The following is an 18,682-nucleotide window of genomic DNA, read 5'->3' as shown; positions in this document are numbered from 1 at the left end:
GATACCAAATGTTGTCTCAGGAGATGTCTGCCCATTTGGACTCATTGGATCACCATATTCGGAAGTAGGTCTGGAGAAAGCAAAATTACTTGTGTTTGAACGGAAAGGCTTGATGGACTCGGCGGGTAGTTTGTGGCTGGAGAGGCAGTCACTGCATCCATGACATTGATGCCACTTCTCTCTCCCATTTCACTTTTTCTGAAAGTATGGGAGCTGAGGTCCTTGTTATCAAAGCGGGTTGCAAGGCTTTAATTTTTCTCCATACTGGAGTTGGGGGGTCCAATTGTACTAAAGCATCTCTATTTTCATAGAGGAAAGTGACCATGCATATGATGAGAGCTGCAGATGAAGCCACTCCAGCAATAAGGAATAGTCCCCAAAAACTATCGACTCCGATGCTGTCTGAAGAATGCGAGCTGTTGAGCCCTAGGCAACTCGAATTCTGCTCAAACCATACTTTCTCAAATTTCGCCATTTGATCTCCCTCAGTCAAATGTAAGATTCGCATTGAAACGTCAGATACCAGAGGCGAATGCTTTGGGAAGACCTGAAATTTAAAGAAAAAAAAAAAAAAAAAAAAAAAAAAAAGAAACGAAAGAAAGAAGGAAAATGAGAAACCAGCACAAGACATTTGTACAAATTTAGATGTGAGAGACTTACAAATCCAAACCATCGAACTTGTACGTTGGCTGAACCGCAGTATATCTGGAGCAATATTTTGCTAGGAAAAGCTTCATGTAAGGGATTTCATCAAATGCAGCAGCAATGCCACCTTTTCGGCTCCCATTTGAAAATAATCCATCCAATTGTTCAGGAGAATCATATTTCACAAGGTTTGATTCATCGAATTTCATCTGTTTTAAAATGCAAAAATGAAGGAGCCATTTTGGTAGCCCACGCGTTGCCCCGTTCTTATGAGCTCGTTTATGTCAGTTATAGTGGGTTTGAGCTGTTGAACCGTTAGCATCGAAGTGAAGCTAGCCGTGTAACTTTGAGTAAGAATCAACACCACAAAAAACCATATGATCATCACGAACCGAGCCAAGTTGCTGACAATTCTCTCCCCTATAAATATGATTTAATTAATTTAGAATGCAAAAGAAAATCAATAAGAAAACATCAATTTTAAGAGAAATTACGTATGGAGTGTTTCCAAAATTGAAGGAATTGGTTCAGTTATGTTTTCCAATCTTATTATAAAATTCCAAAATCTAATTGGCATTTATATATATATATTGTGCATTTAAATTCAAGGAGGTGGAAGAGAAATTACTCTGAGCAAACACCAATGTTGAGAAGGAGAACCAGAAGATTGTGCCAACTTGATGTGAACGAGGCCCTCTGAAATCTTCATTTATTCGATGTTCAAGAGTCCAAATCACAAAGCCAATGAAGACAAAGAAACAAGCGCTTGTCACCCAAAGGTCCCAAGTTAATGGCTTCAGAAAGACCCATGCACTTTTACTTCCGTTATCCATGATGGGCACGATCATTGATACGCCAGACTCGGTGTAAGGTAGTGTGAAGTCTACATACAAGGACCTGTTCGCTAGAATAGTAGTATCTCCCACCACAGTGTCATACTTCTGTTCATGATAATAGTACTGGTAAAATTGATGAGATATTTCATTGTAAAAGGATGGCAGTTTCCCTCTATTTGACAGTTGATGACCATAGTTGAATGAAAATTATTATGTATTAGGGAATCTAAAGAGTATGGCTGACCTGAAAATATACTTGAGATATCAATTCATCGTAGTTACCAGCAGCATTTCCATCAGGTGTCTCAAAGGGAACGTATTCGTAAGGAACAGCATATGGTAATGTTGCCATTACGGCATCGAAGATAGCAATGCAGTAGCCAGTGACCTTTGTTGTATTAGTGATAGGATCTCGCGTCACCTTCACAAATTCACTGAAACCCTCCTTCACTGGAACTCCTATCTTCAACTTCTTTCCGTTGGTAGGAAGCACCCAACCTTTAGGAACAAAAGGAGATTCTCCTGGCCATGTAATGGCTCTTAGATTGGCCTTAGAAGTAGAATTCGATCTTCTTACAATTCCATTCTCTGGTGTCCAAAATCCAACCCCTCTTTCCCCTTCACCAATCACATTAACTATCTGGAAAGCTAATGTGCGTAGTTGCCCATCTCCAATTTGAAAATCTCCGCTGAGGCCTCTAAATCGAGTACTCAATAGTGAATGGAGAATATTTGGACCAACTGGGGAAACTCTAATACTCTCAAAACCGGTTGAATCTCTGGAAATGTTAATCTTTTGGAGGCTGAAGTTTCCCGGGCCAAGTTTTTCAACTGCCATGGCTAGTGCACAAGCAGCATCGTAGGCCCAGAGTCCAAAAATATTCAGCTCAGAGATTTCATTGGTTGGATATTCTTCTTGTATTTTCTTTTTCCATCTGATTTTAAAACTTTCAAGCTTTTTGGTTCTTGGAACATGGGGCTTGACGCCCAACACCCCTTGCATCGAATCAATGGCTGAAGCGTTCGAAGTACTCAAGAAGTCAGTTATCCCATCAGTTAGTATCCAAACATAGCCTTCTTCCATCATTCCGGCCTCATTTGCTTTGGTAAAAAGCCGGTAGCCAAGAGGCGTAAGCATATGCACAATGAAAACTCTAGTTGGCATCCTCATCAACTTGTGAAGTTCTTCAACAAGATGATCGTCAGTTACTGATGGATGAATGGGGCTCCAGTAGGTCACATGGGCGTCCACCTCCAGCAAGGCACTAGTCAGAGACGGTATGACTCCATTGCCATACTCGTTGTCAACGTAAATAAGCACAACTTCTCTCCATCCAAAGGCCTGGACTATTGCCTTTATTGCCGGTACTTGAGCTGAGTCATTTAGGGTAGCTCGGATAAAATATTGACTCTGAAGCGAAGAAAGAGAGGACTTGTTGCAGAAAATGAAATGATGGGCACCCGAGCTTTGCTTCCAAGACCGATCATGAAGTTGGCCTGCATCGATGATCCCGGCCCTATTATGGCTTCCACTTCCTCATTTTGCAAGAGGTCAACAGCTGAGTTCAGGAGCATGCATGTTCAAACGATAAACAAGCATTTAAATGAATTAATAAATTTCTACACTACAGTGAGCAATCAAACGGTAACGAACTCCACTTCCTCATTTGCAAGAGGTCAACAGCTGAGTCAGGAATGCATTCAAACGAAAACAAGCATTAAATGAATAAAAATTTCTACACTACATGAGAATCAAACGTAAATGCAACCAATTATATATATATTGTCTATTTTAGACCAAGAGGGGTGTTTGTCCTTTTGGCCTTGTAATCTCATGTTAAGGGGTTGTTTGTGATATCCCATATTGAATAAAGGAGAAAGTTTTTAGCGTTGTATATGTATGAGTTTCTTAACCACATAGACACATTTTAAAGTCATTTTATGGGCCTAAAACAAATAATATTTACTCAGTTGGATATGAATCGTTACACAAATAGGGTACAAAACCTTGTTTATCATATTTTTTGTCTTAATATAATAATAAAATATGATATGATATTATAATTTAAGATGAAGATGACCCATTTATTGTATGCTCAACAAGATACAACTTGCAATTCATTTAATAAGATAGGGCCATTTGGGTTAGAAGTCTATCAATTTCACAAAAATAACATCAATAATCCATTTAATCCCAGTTATCACCCACCTTAACACAATTAAGATTTATTTAAATTATTTTAAAATTTAAATTTATCCTAATTATATGTTAGCTTATTTTTTAAAATAATTTGCCAAAAGTATAATACAGTTATTATAATTTATTAATAAAACTCTCATTAAAAGAAAATTAAAATCTATAAATCAGCACGAATATGAAAACGAGCACTCACCGTTAACCTAATTCCACTAATTTCATATCGTTTTCGACTTATGTTCACAAATAACATCAAAATCGACACCATTATAGTTTTTTAACACTGTTTGCTACCCCTTAAATATCATGTGGTGAATATGAGAACCTCTTGGTCATTTCCCAAGATATGTTATCTAGTTGAAACAAATAAACATGGCACAATTAATTGAGACTCTTTTGCAATAATTCTCGGTCATATCTGTTCTCGTCGAGATATTTTCTTAATTTCCCCAAGATATATCTTGTGGGTTCTAAATTTTCAATATTTTTTTTTTTTTGGATCACTCTAAGTTGATATAAACAATGTTTTGAAAATCAGATATCAAACTATTGATGGAAGCTTGGTTCAACCTTTAGATTGGAGTACCCGTTGAGCCGACCTTGAAACAGACAGACCATTGAGCTGGTGAAATATGCTATCAGTTCTAGGTTGGCCAAACTTGTTTTTTTCTCTCAACAAAAGCCTAGCCCACAGTGGAGGGGTGGAAGCCCAACTCAAAGTCAAGGAGTGGCTCTGTTGTGGGCCTTGTGGCAATTATGATTGACAAGAATGAAAGATATGGAGTTGTTGAAAAATCCAAAATTCTTAGAATTTGGGGATTTGAGCCATGGACCATCAGCTCGTGGATGGGCTATAACCACTCATTTAATCAAATTTAAAATATTAAAATATTTATATTTATTTTTATAATATTAAATATGAAAAATAAATATTATTATTTTTAATTTCTATATATATATATATATTAAAATTTTATAATTACTTTTAATTTTAATAATATATTCATTATATATTTATAATATTATCAGTAAATCAATAACTTTTCTTATTTATGTACCGGTTACGAAAATATTGAGGAAATATAAAAAATAAACTCTAATATTTTAGAGTATTCTTGCGCTTTCCTGAGAGAATACTGAAAGCAAATATCTTTTACTGTGCTAGTTAAACTGCTCCCAATTAAGTTTATTAGTTCTAAGAGATAAGACCAGCAAACTTCCTCGAAACCCAAATGGCTTGACTTCTAAAATTATTTAGACTGATGAGTTTAACACTTAAAGAAGAAGATCTAAGGGATAGTACCTGCTGCAGCTGCACCAACAACATCTCTTTTGGAATCTCTGATTTTTGTAACCACCCTGGTTTTGTAGTGGCCATGAGAGGCATAGAAGTCTGAGAGGGCCATGGAGATGCAGCTCAACCCCATCTTCCCAACCCATGTATCCAAGTCCAGAACCACTCCCACTTTAACTGGGATTGTTGTGTTCTGTGCCATGCCCTTTTCTATGAAGAAAATCGTGAGAAAGAGAAAGAACAAGAGAGAGATAAGGAGTTGGGTAAGGTTCCTTCTCATCTTCGAACTTGTTGGAAGCTATGGTAGTCATAATATTGGAGAGAAATTAAGGGATTATTTATAGGACTTAGAATTTTGAATTTTGAAAGCAGAAGCCAGCTGGAAGTAGGACTACTCTGCAGTCAATCTGAGAAGGAGACCCGACTGGACTTTTCTCTCTTGATCGCAGGATGCAAGGAAACTGTATGTCCTATTAAATGTACGTATATTCACATAATTTTTTTTAAAATAATTATATTTATTCTATAATTAATTTTGAATAAAATATTATTAGTAGTTATCATTTTTCCATGATTTTACTGCTTATTTAATATATATATATATATATATATATATATATATATACAATTTAGAGATTATTAAAATATTAGAATCATTATTTTATAATTTTAATTAATATATTATCGTCTTTGAAAATACATAATTTTTAAAATTTAGCATTATATTATTTATCTAGATGGTTATTATTTATATTATTTTTAAAATCAGAATCTATACATTACTATTCATTTATTTTTTACAAATTTTATTATTCATTGTATATTTAAAATATGAAAAATATAGAAGGAATTAAGGATAAAATTATAAGCCCTTTTTTATTTTTTGAACTATATTGGTGTAGCAGCTTAACATTTTAGCTTAATTAATAAAGTACCTATAAATGTTGAAACTTGAGTTTGTGGTTGTTATTCATATTAAATTACTAGCTAATGATATATTCTATGTTTTGAGAGATATTTAGTTTTTAACTTCTTACTTTGTAATATAATTTATATTTTATGGTATTAAAATAATTATTTCATTTACTCTTTTTATTTCTAACCCATAACAACTCAAGTTGTATGTGGATTTGACATGACTTGGAAATTCCTTTCCTGAACTTGATCATGTTGTATTTAAGACCAGATGTATTAATAGATGGATTTAATATGAATTGATTTACATCTCATCGAAGTTGTATTCTTACTTAAAAATATGAACCTAAATGTGTATAAAACCTACATAGTAGTGAAAAAAAACACATTTAGGTGATTTAAAATACTTTCTTGGCATTGAGGTTTCTGCTTCTAAAAATGGGATTTTTATTTCCCAACGTAAGTATGCATTAGAGATTATTGAGGATGCAGGACTGTTGGGCGCTGCCCCTATTGATACACCTATGGAACGAGGATTGAAATTGTTTGATAAGAGTGATTGGCTCAAGGATCAAGGTCGTTATAGGAGATTGGTTGGAAGGTTAATATATCTAACTGTGTCAAGGCCAGATATCACTTATGTAGTTCATGTGTTAAGCTGGTTTATACATCAACCAAGAAAGACTCATATGGAAGCAGCGTTCAAAGCTGTGCGTTATCTCAAGAATGCACCTGGTCAGGGTCTATTCTTCTCTTCGAATAATGATTTCAGATTGAGAGCCTACTATGATTCGGATTGGGCAGGTTGTCCACTTACTAGAAGGTCCACTACAAGCTACTATGTATTCCTTGGACCTTCACTGATTTCTTGGAGATCAAAGTGATAGAAAACGGTGTCACCCTCTTCAGCCGAAGTAGAGTATCGTGCAATGACAGGAGCTTGTTGTGAGTTGACATGGCTTCAGTACCTTTTGAAAGATTTGGGTGTTTTACATCAGGAACTTGCCTTGCTGCATTGTGACAACAAGGCAGCGTTGCACATTGCAGCCAACCCTGTTTTCCATGAGCGTACTAAACACATTGAGATGGATTGTCACTATATTAGGGACAAGATCCAAGATGGTTCCATTATTACAAGACATGTGAGCTCAGCGCACCAACTTGCAGACATTCTAACCAAACCATTGGGAAAGGAGATTTTTGCTCCTATGATTCGCAAGTTGGGAGTGCAGGATATCCACTTTTCAACTTGAGGGGGAGTGTTGAAAAGTCAATCTTCCTAAATCTTCCATATTAAGAATAGATGATCTGTATATGTTAGTCTTCATATTGTAATCCCTGACTTATAGCTGGATAGCCTAGAATATAGTACCTAATTCCTGACTTGTAGGAAAAGATCACAAACCTCCCTGTATAAATACACACTTCAGCATCAATAATATTATTAAGCCAATTCCCTCTGTCATTCATCTTTTCAGTGCTTCATCATCTAGACTATCCAATACAATATTACATGAATTCAAAGATATTCAAAACCTCAATTCCATGCTTATTACATGGTCGTCATCTAGTGTTTTGTCGAAAAATTAATATTCCAAGTTGATGTGTCTACGGTTTACACTAGGCTTTTGAGTCTTTGAGTTTTGACTCTCTGCCTAAAATGCGGGAAATGCAGGGAAAAATTTGCTCTCATGGTTGTACATTTGGGACAAAAATAACCTCAACTCTGCCAAATGCTGCCATCAAGAGCTGGAAATGTTGAAATTTCCTACCAGCTAATACGCAGTTCTCATGCCAAAAGCTGGAGATAATGATTGATAGAGATTCAACCCCATATCTGTTGAGGCCTCGTGTCCCTGTGATCCACGTAGTTGCCAAATGGATGAACGCACGATCTCAACCAATATAGGTTCTTGATTCAATTGTTCCTGCAAAAGGCATCCAGACAAGGTGTCCGGATACACCCTCCGATGGTTTTGTTAGCCATGGTAAGAGAAATAAATCAGTTGGCTTTTTACTAGGTATTGCCAGCTTACCTTTCCCTTTGTGCGAAGGTTCATATATATAATGCCAGAAGCTTTGTTTCCCTCTTTAATGGCAGGGAGATATTTTGGCTTGTCATGATGCCACTAGGTGGTGGCAGGCCATCATCACCCTACGGGCGGCTGACAGAGATCGTGGGAGGCGCTGCGACTGTCAGAGATCGAGGGAAGTGACTTGCCGTCACTTCATTCCTGTCCTTTCACTCTGCAGGCGCGGAATGTGGGCCATGGCAAACTGTTGTGATGATGTGCAAGCTTGCCTACTTTAGTCAATGATCCGGACAAAACATATTCGGATAGGATATGTCGGTCGTCCGGATGCGATATGGCGGTTGTCGGGTGTGAGGCTTGCGAGTGTCGTGTGCCTCTCCCTAGGGGTCCGGATAGGAGAAGCGCGCCACGTGTACTCTTGGAAGATCCGGATGGGTTAGATCCGGATAAGAATGTGTGCCACATGTCATCAGGAGATGGTGCCACGTGTCATTAGGGGGAGGGGTCCCTACAATGCCCCCTTTTTAACTTGTCAATTTTGCCTGAGCAAAAATGGGCGGGTTAAAAATAATTGTTTTTTGAAACTGATGTTGCTTCTTGCGCTCATTGGCCACGTGGCGAGCGGGGCGAAGAGAGAGAGGAGCATTTATGATGAGCCGTCGTCTTGGGTATTCTGAGGCACATGTCGTTTCAAATGATGGCGTAGCTGATCGTTTGGGATACCGAGGGGCTGTCTCCCTATAAATAGCAGACTGTTCCTTGCTTTTGCATTTTTTCTACTGCGTTTTTTTCTGTTATTGCTTCTTCTATCTTCTGCGTACTTTCGTTTTTTGAGTGAAGCTTCTAGGGTTTTCTGCCGGCAATACTTCGCGTTGTGACGGTGACTGCATTTGCGGTTTTCAACCCTATTTTTCCAGTTTCCCTTCGGTACGTTCGCTTTGCTTGTTTCTTGTGTTTTGTTTTGTTGGTTATTTTTGGCTTGCTTTGGGCAAGTTGTTTGCGACTGAGTGTTGATGTTGGTTTCCACGTCTTTTTCCGGGGGGGTTTTTGTCTGTGTTCTGACTGTTGGTATTTCTTTCATGCAGATTCTATTTTCAGCCCTAGGCTAAAAAATGTCTACAACCAAGGAAGTTACTTCACCTGGTTCGCCCAGCGATGCTCATGCCGAGAAAGCTATGGATAAGCTGAGTGTGAAGGAGTTCCACAAACGGTTCTTCATCCCAAATAGCTAGCTCGTGGAATTTTTGGATGGAGAACCTGTATCGACTGATAAGTCGGAGGACCATGCCATCGTGTTCACCAAGGAGCAGTTTAATGCTGGGCTCCGGTTCCCCCTGCCGTCTCTGTTCAAGGAATTCCTTCACTTTACTTAGATTCCACCAGCCTACATCCACCCCAACATGGTTCGGGTGCTGATGGGATGTAGCATTCTGCGTATGCTTTTCAGCCTAGAGCTCTCGCTGCTGGAGGTTATTTTCGTCTATTCCCTTAAGAAGGGTAAAAATGACATTTTTAGCATGGTTGCCCATCTGCCCTCCCTTCAACTGGTGACTGAGCTGCCAGATTCGACGAAGGGAGGAGCGAAGGGACATGTGCTGGTCCGGGGTGCCTGGGTAGGTCTACTGGAGCATCCGGAGAGGCCATTTTCCCCCAACCATACGTTGGTGCTTCCGGGTAAGGCAGCTTGCGGGGTTATCTTGCATTCGTCTTGTTGTTCTTCTTGTTGGGATTATTAGATGGCTTAATGTCTTTGGTTGTTGGTAATGTAGGTCCGGACAGGAGGGGTTGCATAGTCGAGTGGGTAGAAAAAGCGTCATTCACTCGACTGAACAAGTTTTTTGAGATTACTGCCGCTGAGAGGCATTATGAGACGCTGCTTACTGCGCGAAACTTGCTGGCCGTTGTCCGGGAGCCTTAAGAATATATTATCAATATTCTCCCCAAGAAGCTGCCAAAGAAGGTAGTGTCTGGGGAGCATTATGTTTTGAAAGACCTTCCATTCTATGCGGAGGTGCGGAAGGCAGACGCCCGAAAACGCAAAGCCCGTCTCAATAAGCAGGAGAAGAAAAGACAAGAAGGGCTCTTGCGGAAGGCTCCGGGTGGCAAACGGTCCGCGTCCTCTCCACCCGCTGATGCTCTAGCGAAAAAGAAGAGGAAGTTGGTTCTGAATAAGGGGAAAGAAATAAAAGTGCCAACTCCCCCGAAGGAGTTTGTACCACCCCCTTCAACTTATACAAAGGAAGTAACAATAAGAGAGCCAGAAAACCCTCTCCCGCCTTCTATTTCAAGCGGCTCCGGTCATCTTGCGGGTCTAAACCTTTCGGGGCCTTCAATGTCAGTGGCTGGGCGTCTGGCACTTGTGGCTAAGGAAGCAACTTCAATAAATCAGCCCAGCTCTCCCCATCTGGATGCGGCTGCAACACTGCCCCCCTGGTACTCCCAACGGAAGAAATGGGGGCAGAAAATCAGGCTTCGACCTCATTGCGAGCCAAGCGCTCGTGCCTTGTACCGGTGGAGGTACCAGCCACAAGGAGGTCGCGTCCGGCGCGTGACTTGAAGTCTGGCCTCGTCGGGCGACTTCAGGATCGGTTCTTGGAAACCATCGAAGTCAGTTGCTCGTCCGTTCAGGAGGGTCACCCGGAGGGCAGTGAGACGGAGATGGCAGAAGAGAACCCAGCCACCCCAGTGCTGGTCTCGGATGGGGTTCACCTGGAGAGACCCAGCCGGCCGAGAAAGATGGGGCCTTGGACCGGAGGAAGAGTCACTCTCTAATGCCTCTTTAGGGGGAATTCCTATTGATGATGCAGCTTGCATCTCCGCTAGCCCTTTCAGCTATGCAGAGATGGAAGAGAAGCTGAAACGGATTCCATCCGGCTCGGATGTTGCTGCGCCTTCAGCCCAGATGTTCGAAGTGGTGGAAATGGTATAGTCTACTTGTTTGATTTTTCTCACCATACTGATGTGTTTGTTGTATGGTTTGTAACTTTGCTTTTCTTGTTTGTGTGTTTTTCTGCAGCTGGTGAGTGGCATTCGCGGCATGGCTCGTCAACGTGACCTTTTTTCTGATTTGCTGCGAACTGTTGATTATACAAAGGCCTTCGTCTCCCAGCGCAAAAATGATGAAGAAAAGTTGCGCTTGAGACTGGAGCAGGCCGAAGCCAGTTTATCCGCTGCTCGAGAGGACAACGAGGCTCTTCGGGAAGAGCTTGTTGAGGCAAAGAGTCGGAGGAATCTATGGACGCCCGGTTGCTTGAGGCGGAGGATGAGATGGCTCATCTGAGGGGGGAAGTGAGGCAACTCCGGACGGAGGTATCCATTGAGAAAAAACAGAGAGAAGATTTGCAGTTGCGCTTATCAGCGCAAAAAGAAGAGCTGGAGGCTGAGTTTGCTGCAGAAAGGGAAGAACTTGAAGCGGACTACCAAAAACAAGTAGATGAAATGTACTTCTTCGGCTATCGTTGCTGTATGAAGAAACATGGAATTAAGCGGGACGTCCCTTCAATTCCCCCGGGTGAAGAGGAGAAGCTGCGCGGCAAGCCTGCTCAATGATGGCTTTTTCCCCACACACAACATCTTGATCAATGGAGGGAATGTAAAGACATATTCATTTTCAAGGTTATTCTTTAGTGCAGTTCTTTTTGTTCCTATTTGAAAAGCTTACATATATGTGGTAAAATTATAATTATAAGATTTTTTGGGAGGTCTGTGATGATAGTGAAGGGCTCTCCCCTCTTGTACCATTCTTTTAATATAATGGATTTCCTTCTTCTCTAATTATGGTTTTTTTGGTCAAGAGTTTTTCACGTAAATTCATGTTTTTATTTTTTATTTTTATTTTTATTTTATTTTTTTATTGCCTATTCTCGTTATTGTGTAACACAATTCATTAATTTTGAATGATGTAATTTTTTGTGAGAATAAATAATTTTTATTTAAAAAATATTTTAAAAATTATCATTTTCATTCCAAGGGTAGCCACATATCATCATAAACCTATTAAATTCCATCCGTCCGAATGTAGAAGATGATAAGTCTATCACCATATGAGTACTGCTTGAAGGGAATTAAGCTGAATTCTCAACCTGTGAGAAACAAAAAATAAAGAAAACACATGCCAAAGAAAAACAATCACACGTACAAGACAAAATTTACGTGGTCCAACAATTTGCCTATATCCATAAAATCGCAGGGATATCACTATTATTAGGGAAGAATACAGAGTACCACCTTGGGCTATAATATTTTCTCTCTCTATAAAACACAGCAACCACACCACACTAAAAACCTTAATTACAAAGGCGGTTCCACAATGGGCAAGCGGGCCCAAAAGTTTTTTCCCGGGGCCCAAGCCTTCCCTCCATGGCAGTTTAATCCAAAAGCTTGCCTGATCAGTTTAATCCAAGATCGGATTGAAAAGGATGATCGAAGTGGAACTGAATGTACCTTCCGGTTCATGGCAGGACTAGGACAGGGCGGTCCGGTTTTCTAACCATCGCAGATATGACGCATAATATTGTTTTAGAATCCATATCAGTCAACGGCTCCTACGTTTTTTACAGGAATAGGTGACTGCCTTAAATTCCGTCAAATTCACGAATTTATTTCTGCCTAACACAACGGGTTAACTTCCTGTGTCTTATCTGCATAAAAAAAAAATCAATATTTTTAAAGATTGTCCTCACATTAGCTACGTGGTCTGCTTCTCCACATACAAGATCTTCGCCAATGGATCGAATGTAAGGACAGAATTCATTTTCATGGTTATTCTTTAGTGCAGATAATTCATTAATTCTGAATGATGCAATTTTTTGTGAGAATAAATATTTTTTATTTTAAAAATTGTCATTTTCATTCGAAGGGCAGCCACATATCATCATAAACCTATTAAATTCCATGCGCGCGAGTGTAGAAGATGATAAGTTCATCACCATGTCAATACAGTACTGCCAACTGCCACCTAACACACGGTTGTCATAGCAGCACTAGTGAATATTGGAATTCAACTATAGGCTACAGCCGATGAATAGTTCCATGGAGTTCATCAAGAAAACCTCTCTCTTATGACTTTACTGGGTCAAATGCGAGCGCAAGAAGCAAGCTAAAATGTGTGTTTCCATGGAAGAACATTTATAAGGATACATTCTTATCATGACTTCATCATTATATATAAGTTACGTTTTCTTATTTAATTAGTATTTTAAAAGATTCAATCTTTGACCGCCTTAACTCGCCCAAGTATTGGTTGGGCTTTGTATTCACAGCTATCCATCTGGGTCTTGTTTTTATCATTATTCTTCTGTGTAAATATAAAACTCTTAAGAGTCTTAACTCTTATTTGAAGTTGAATAATGGTGTTGACCGCATCCCTCAAAATGTTGAAGACTTCACTAAGGGCTATGAGGTACCATGTCATGGATGTGAAGACAATGTAGGAGGTGTTGATCTTTGCAAGACCTCTAGGAGAAGCATCTAGTCTAGGTAAATCTGTGTACTTGTTCTTTTAGAACTACTGGATTTGCTCTATGATCAATTAAATTCATGAATTTTACATTTATAAAGTTTGTAGTATATTCTATATGTGGTTTTCCATATACATCACATGTCCCTTGTATGATTGAATTTTATTTTGATATTTGATTATCACATATTCATTACAAAATATAAATTAATGAGAAAAGAAAAATCAAAATTTTTAGTTTAAAGCCTAAGGCTTCTTATTTACCTCTCTCTAAGTAGTTTCAAGAATCAAGATATATAAGAAGTTTCAAATTATATTAATTCAATTCACTAATACTATTGTGAAGAAGATAGTCAAGCATAAGAAGTGACATTGTATGCTCTAATTGCTTGTGTTTTATTGGCTTGATTGACCATAAAATAGGGACTTTTTTTTTTTTTTTAATCAAGTTGTATTTTTAAAATTTGGTTTCATCTCTAAAGTCATCTATTAATTAAATAAATAGAACTCAATGTGACAAAGTATAAATTAGTTTTTAATTCAGACTTTGCTTAATCCATTGATTAAAAGTAAACTTCGATACAACTTTCAAATAGTAGAATTAAGGAGGTCATTTTCTACAAACACAAGTATCACTTGTCATTGTCCATATGCTCTCTCTTTTTCAATACTTTTTTCTTGTGAAAGAGAAATAATTTTGATTATTGCTATTGTTTTAACTTCATTATTTTGGTATTTGAATGACACAAGCAACTAGCTTCTTAGGTACAGAGGTAACTATTCCATCTCAACAATTACAAAATATTAATGAAATACATGTAAAAAAAGAAAAAAGAAAAAAGAAAAATAATGAGAATAAAAAACGAATGCAAGTAATTTTTTTCAACCTCATTAGTGTCCTTTCGTTATCATTTATTTAGGGTTCATCCCTATAAATTTCCAAGTTAATTTGAACATATAAATCTCTTTTAGTTTTCTCAAATATTTTATATCATCTATACGCAGAGGCCACGAAATTCTGTTAAGGGAGGGGAGGGGATACCTTAGTTATCATTTAGTAAATTAATTAATTTTAGACATTAGTTATGATTAGTGATCAAATTAACTACCAAAGAATTGGTCAAAAAAATGTTTAAACTTTTATTAAAAATTGTATAGAAAGCATTTAAAGAAACTTATCAAGAGAATTTAAAAAACAAAAATAGCAACAAATTTTACTAGAAAATGTTCAACACATAAAGGCCCTCCCCTCCCCCCCCCCCCCCTTCATTTTTCTTAATTTTGCTATGTTTCTTAGTTGGAGTAGTTGCATGCATGGCTGACATTTTCTTAGTGAAATAAACTGATAGATTCATCTCAGATTTCCTATATTTCTATCTATACATACGCAGTACTCAAAATAAAAAATTAATATGGGACTTTGAGGAAACAAACAAACCTCTTCTTTGGGGTGGTTAATTGCTTACTTGTTTTGGACACAGGTTCATCTGTATCTATCATAAAAAACTTCTGTTTGAAAAAAGAATCCTCTCCACTTGGTTTGAAAGAAGATAAAGGAAAAGGGCAAATGCTGAATTTTCCTCCGCTCAAGTTGTATTTTCTGGTGTGCTTTCAACATGAGAATAACAAGAAAATCAAAAGATTTAATTTCTTGTGACCCCTTTAATTTATAGTCTCAAGATGGATGAAATGATATAAATATTCTCCATCTCATCCCTTTTTTTCTCCTTTTTGTTTAGGTGTAATGAGTGAAGCAAAGCACTGATTTGTATTTTTTCCTTATCAGTCAATGCTCTTACACCTAATGACATACGAGACCCGTTAGATTCCAAGACCAAGACATTACTTGCATCATAAGTTTTTGGGAGCCATGCATATGCTAAAATTGAGAGAGAGAGAGAGAGAGAACTACTCTTATTTAATGCTTATTAATTAGGATTTAGACCCATTGGAGTCATAGCATGTGTGGGTAGAAAAAGACAAAATTCCAAGATGACGTCCTTTCACTTGTAAGTTGCTCAGTCTTATCTTCAAGACAGCGAATTGTAAGAAAATATTTGCCTTACATTTGGTACAAACATAATCTAAATGCATGCCAAGCACTACCATCAAACGCTGGTAACTTCGAAATATCTTGTAGCCAACTGCCAAAGATGTGAACTTCTACATGTTCCATAATATTTCCAACAACACATGATTTCATGGCGAAGCTGAGTATTGGAATTCAAATCAGAAGAATACAAGAAAAATAATATTGAATAGTAAAGCTTGAATTAATCTTTTGACCCTACATAGAACATGTTTGGGATTGAGCTCTCCACTGAGCTTGCAATGATTGAGGCTATAGCTATTTTTAATTAGGTTTCATTAGCCAATGAAAAGGAAAAACATGTGATTGTAATTGAGAGGAGATTTTATCAGTGAGTGAAAAAAAAAGAAGTGTGCAACCATAATCCAAAGCAGAATGAGAGCTTTTATTATTATAACCTTTTTATCTTCATTTAATTAATAAATTTTAAAGTGTTGGTGTATTTAGTGAATATAAAGATTATATTAGTAACCAAACTACATAAAATTTGTTTTGTTTTCTTTTTCTTATTTCAGCTCATATGTGTTGAGGTATAAAGATTGAAGGTAGGGTTAATTTTTATTACTAGGAAGAGGCTATCATATGGGTTGCCACGAAGCTTCATACAAAGGTATTATCATAATTGTCTCTCTTAATTAATAAATGTCAACTGATGGCTATGACACCGTCTAAAGAACTAAGAAACCACTAGAAAGGTAAACACATAGGGAAGAAGCACAACTTGATTCATGAGATAGTTCAAAAGGGTGATATATTAGTTAAGAAGATACTTTCTGCAAATAACTTGGTGGATCCCTTCACCTTGCAATTTGACAAGTCATAAGCAAGGATTGAAATATCGGTTTTTACGGATATATCGGTACTTCGATTTTATGGATATATCGGAAATATCGGAGAAATATTGATGGATATTTTTTCACAAATATCGGTGGAGTGAAAATTATTTAAAATTAATAGGAATGCTTGAAAAAACTTTAAAAAATGATAAAATAAGTAAGAATACACATTTTAAAGTTATTTTGTAACTGTAATTGACATATATATAATTAAGAAGAAAAATATCGTAAACAGAGATATATTGGTATATTCGACATTTGAATTTTAAAAATAATATATATGAATTTTGAAAGTGTATAAAGTTAGAATTGAGTTAAGAAATATTTAATTTTATTGAATAAAAACAATTTATACATAAATATAATACACATGAGATTGCAATAGTCCTTATACTAGGGAAGAGATCGATATGGTTTCGTTGTATTGTTAAATGAAGGGAGTTCATATTGTTGAAGACAGTATTTATTTTAAAATTTTAAAAATACTTTTATTAAAATATATTTTATTATATTTTAAATAAAAAATTAAATTAATTTATATAAAATATCTTATTTGAGATTTAATTTTTAAAATTTTATTAAAAATACGTGGTAACAATTTTTTCTATTAATATTAATTTATTTAATAATCAAAATAAAGGTTGATAATTAATAATTATTTATATAAAGAGTGGAAAATTGTTCTCATAATTTTTTATTTTTTATCTCCACTAAATCTAAAAATAAAAAAGGCACCCATTTCTCTCTCGGGCATCAAGAACCCTTTTCTGAAGTTGTCCTCCAACAAGAGAATCCCTAAAAAAGCCCTATTTTCCTCTGCTACTCTCAAATCTCAATCCTCGCAGGTACTAATCTAATCATGTTATTATTATTTTTTTTTGCAACCCCCGTTTGATTCCCAAGAAAATCCATACCCCATTCGATTTCTGGGAAAATTCATCCTCGTTTGATTTCCGAGAAAATCCATTCAAAACCCCCAAAGAAAACCAAAAAAATTGCTTTTCTTTTGCTCCCTGTGTTTTCTGGATCTGTTTTAGGGGTCTCTTTGCTGTTGTGCCATTGGATTTAAATTTCACGAACCCTAAATCCACGATTTTTGAGCCAAGCTGAAAAACACTACCTTTGCCTGCAAATCATGATCAGATTACCAAATATCATTTTATGTTTTTTTATATAAAAAAAAAAAAATTGGACAGATTTTGTATCCTGTGCGCGGGCTGGACTGGTAGGAAATATCGGGAAATTTTCCTCCGGTTGCTCCGCGCATCAGATCCACTTGCGATTTTTCTCCGATTTATCGGTGCTTCACCGATATTTCGCCGATATATCGACGATTTTGCCGATTTTTTGGCGATATTTCCGTGGATCGATAATCGGTGGCGATTATCGTTTCGGTGACGACCGATATCCGATATTTCCCAATTTTTCAATCCTTGGTCATAAGAGGTTCGTGCATAGTATCTTGCTAAAAAGTTGGAAACTTAGGAGAAAAACAGCCATTGAAAGTCTAAAAAACAACTCTTGGATTCTAGGAATCTACATGAATGCTTGAGTGATTGGATTAGTGCTTGAGTGTCTCAACCGATTGAGTGGTATTGGACTTAAGCATTGAAAACTACATCCAAAGGCTCGACTAATAGAGTTGTGCATCCAACAGCTTGATCGATCAAGCTATGTGTCTAGCATGACAAAAGTTGCATCTAACACCCTTGGAAAATTTTTGGTGCTCAAGCGCTCATGACGGTTGATGTTGTAGGGAACCCCATATCTCTCCATTTCCTATCCAAGATTAAGTTAGGTGCATGAAAATCTTCCTAAGGCTTTCTAAATCCTATTCACAACGGAAAAATAGCATTTTAAAAACTAAATAGGATTTAGAATGTGCAACAAAAAAATGATACCTAAGATTTAGACATTCCCAAATATGTAAGAAATAAACTTGAATCCAAAGGTTTCTAAATATTAAAATTTAATTTCGCTTTTGAAAATTTAACTAAAATATTTTTTAAAGTGACTGATTCAATTTTTATACTTAAATAGTTGAATGTACAAGGTTTCTACATTTTTGTTATGAAAGTCATTTTATTATATAAAATTAATCATCAAATTTAGATTTGTCTTAGATAATTATAATGCAGAAAATGCTATTAATCTTTACTTATTTCATAATTTATTTTTCCTCATATTGTTACGGAATAAATTAGTGAATGCCAATAATTCTTTTTTGTACTAATAATGTAAGTTAATTAAGTTACAAAATATTATAAGAACATACTTGCCTCAACAAATATGATAATTAGAAGTTTTTTTTTTTTTTTTTTTTTTTTTTGCAATAATATAAAATTTGGGCCTAAAAATTATAATAACAGTTTATTGGAT

At 36.7% G+C, this 18,682-nt stretch overlaps 2 protein-coding genes and 1 pseudogene across 3 annotated transcripts; 2 read left to right on the top strand and 1 right to left on the bottom strand.

Moving 5' to 3' along the window:
* Positions 1-396: 396 nt before the first annotated feature.
* Positions 397-5,369, bottom strand: LOC117910244 (annotated as a pseudogene).
* A 3,419-nt stretch (positions 5,370-8,788) lies between these two features.
* On the top strand, positions 8,789-9,907 carry LOC117910241. Of its 2 annotated transcripts, XM_034824325.1 has the most exons (3): positions 8,789-8,847; positions 9,006-9,594; positions 9,690-9,907. In XM_034824325.1, the coding sequence occupies exons 2-3, from the start codon at positions 9,321-9,323 to the stop codon at positions 9,836-9,838; spliced, it is 423 nt and encodes a 140-aa protein (XP_034680216.1). In that variant the 5' UTR covers positions 8,789-8,847; positions 9,006-9,320; the 3' UTR covers positions 9,839-9,907. The 2 variants fall into 2 exon arrangements, with proteins under 2 accessions (XP_034680216.1, XP_034680214.1); XM_034824323.1 differs by having other exon boundaries at positions 8,831-9,594.
* Positions 9,908-10,762: 855 nt separating this feature from the next.
* On the top strand, positions 10,763-11,610 carry LOC117910251. The gene is made up of 2 exons (XM_034824332.1): positions 10,763-10,843; positions 10,937-11,610. The coding sequence occupies exons 1-2, from the start codon at positions 10,763-10,765 to the stop codon at positions 11,198-11,200; spliced, it is 345 nt and encodes a 114-aa protein (XP_034680223.1). The 3' UTR covers positions 11,201-11,610.
* Positions 11,611-18,682: the final 7,072 nt, after the last annotated feature.

The sequence above is a fragment of the Vitis riparia genome, unplaced genomic scaffold, assembly GCF_004353265.1.
Source record: "Vitis riparia cultivar Riparia Gloire de Montpellier isolate 1030 unplaced genomic scaffold, EGFV_Vit.rip_1.0 scaffold669_pilon_pilon, whole genome shotgun sequence".
Lineage (NCBI taxonomy): Eukaryota > Viridiplantae > Streptophyta > Magnoliopsida > Vitales > Vitaceae > Vitis > Vitis riparia.
This window is presented reverse-complemented; position numbering and strand designations above follow the sequence as displayed.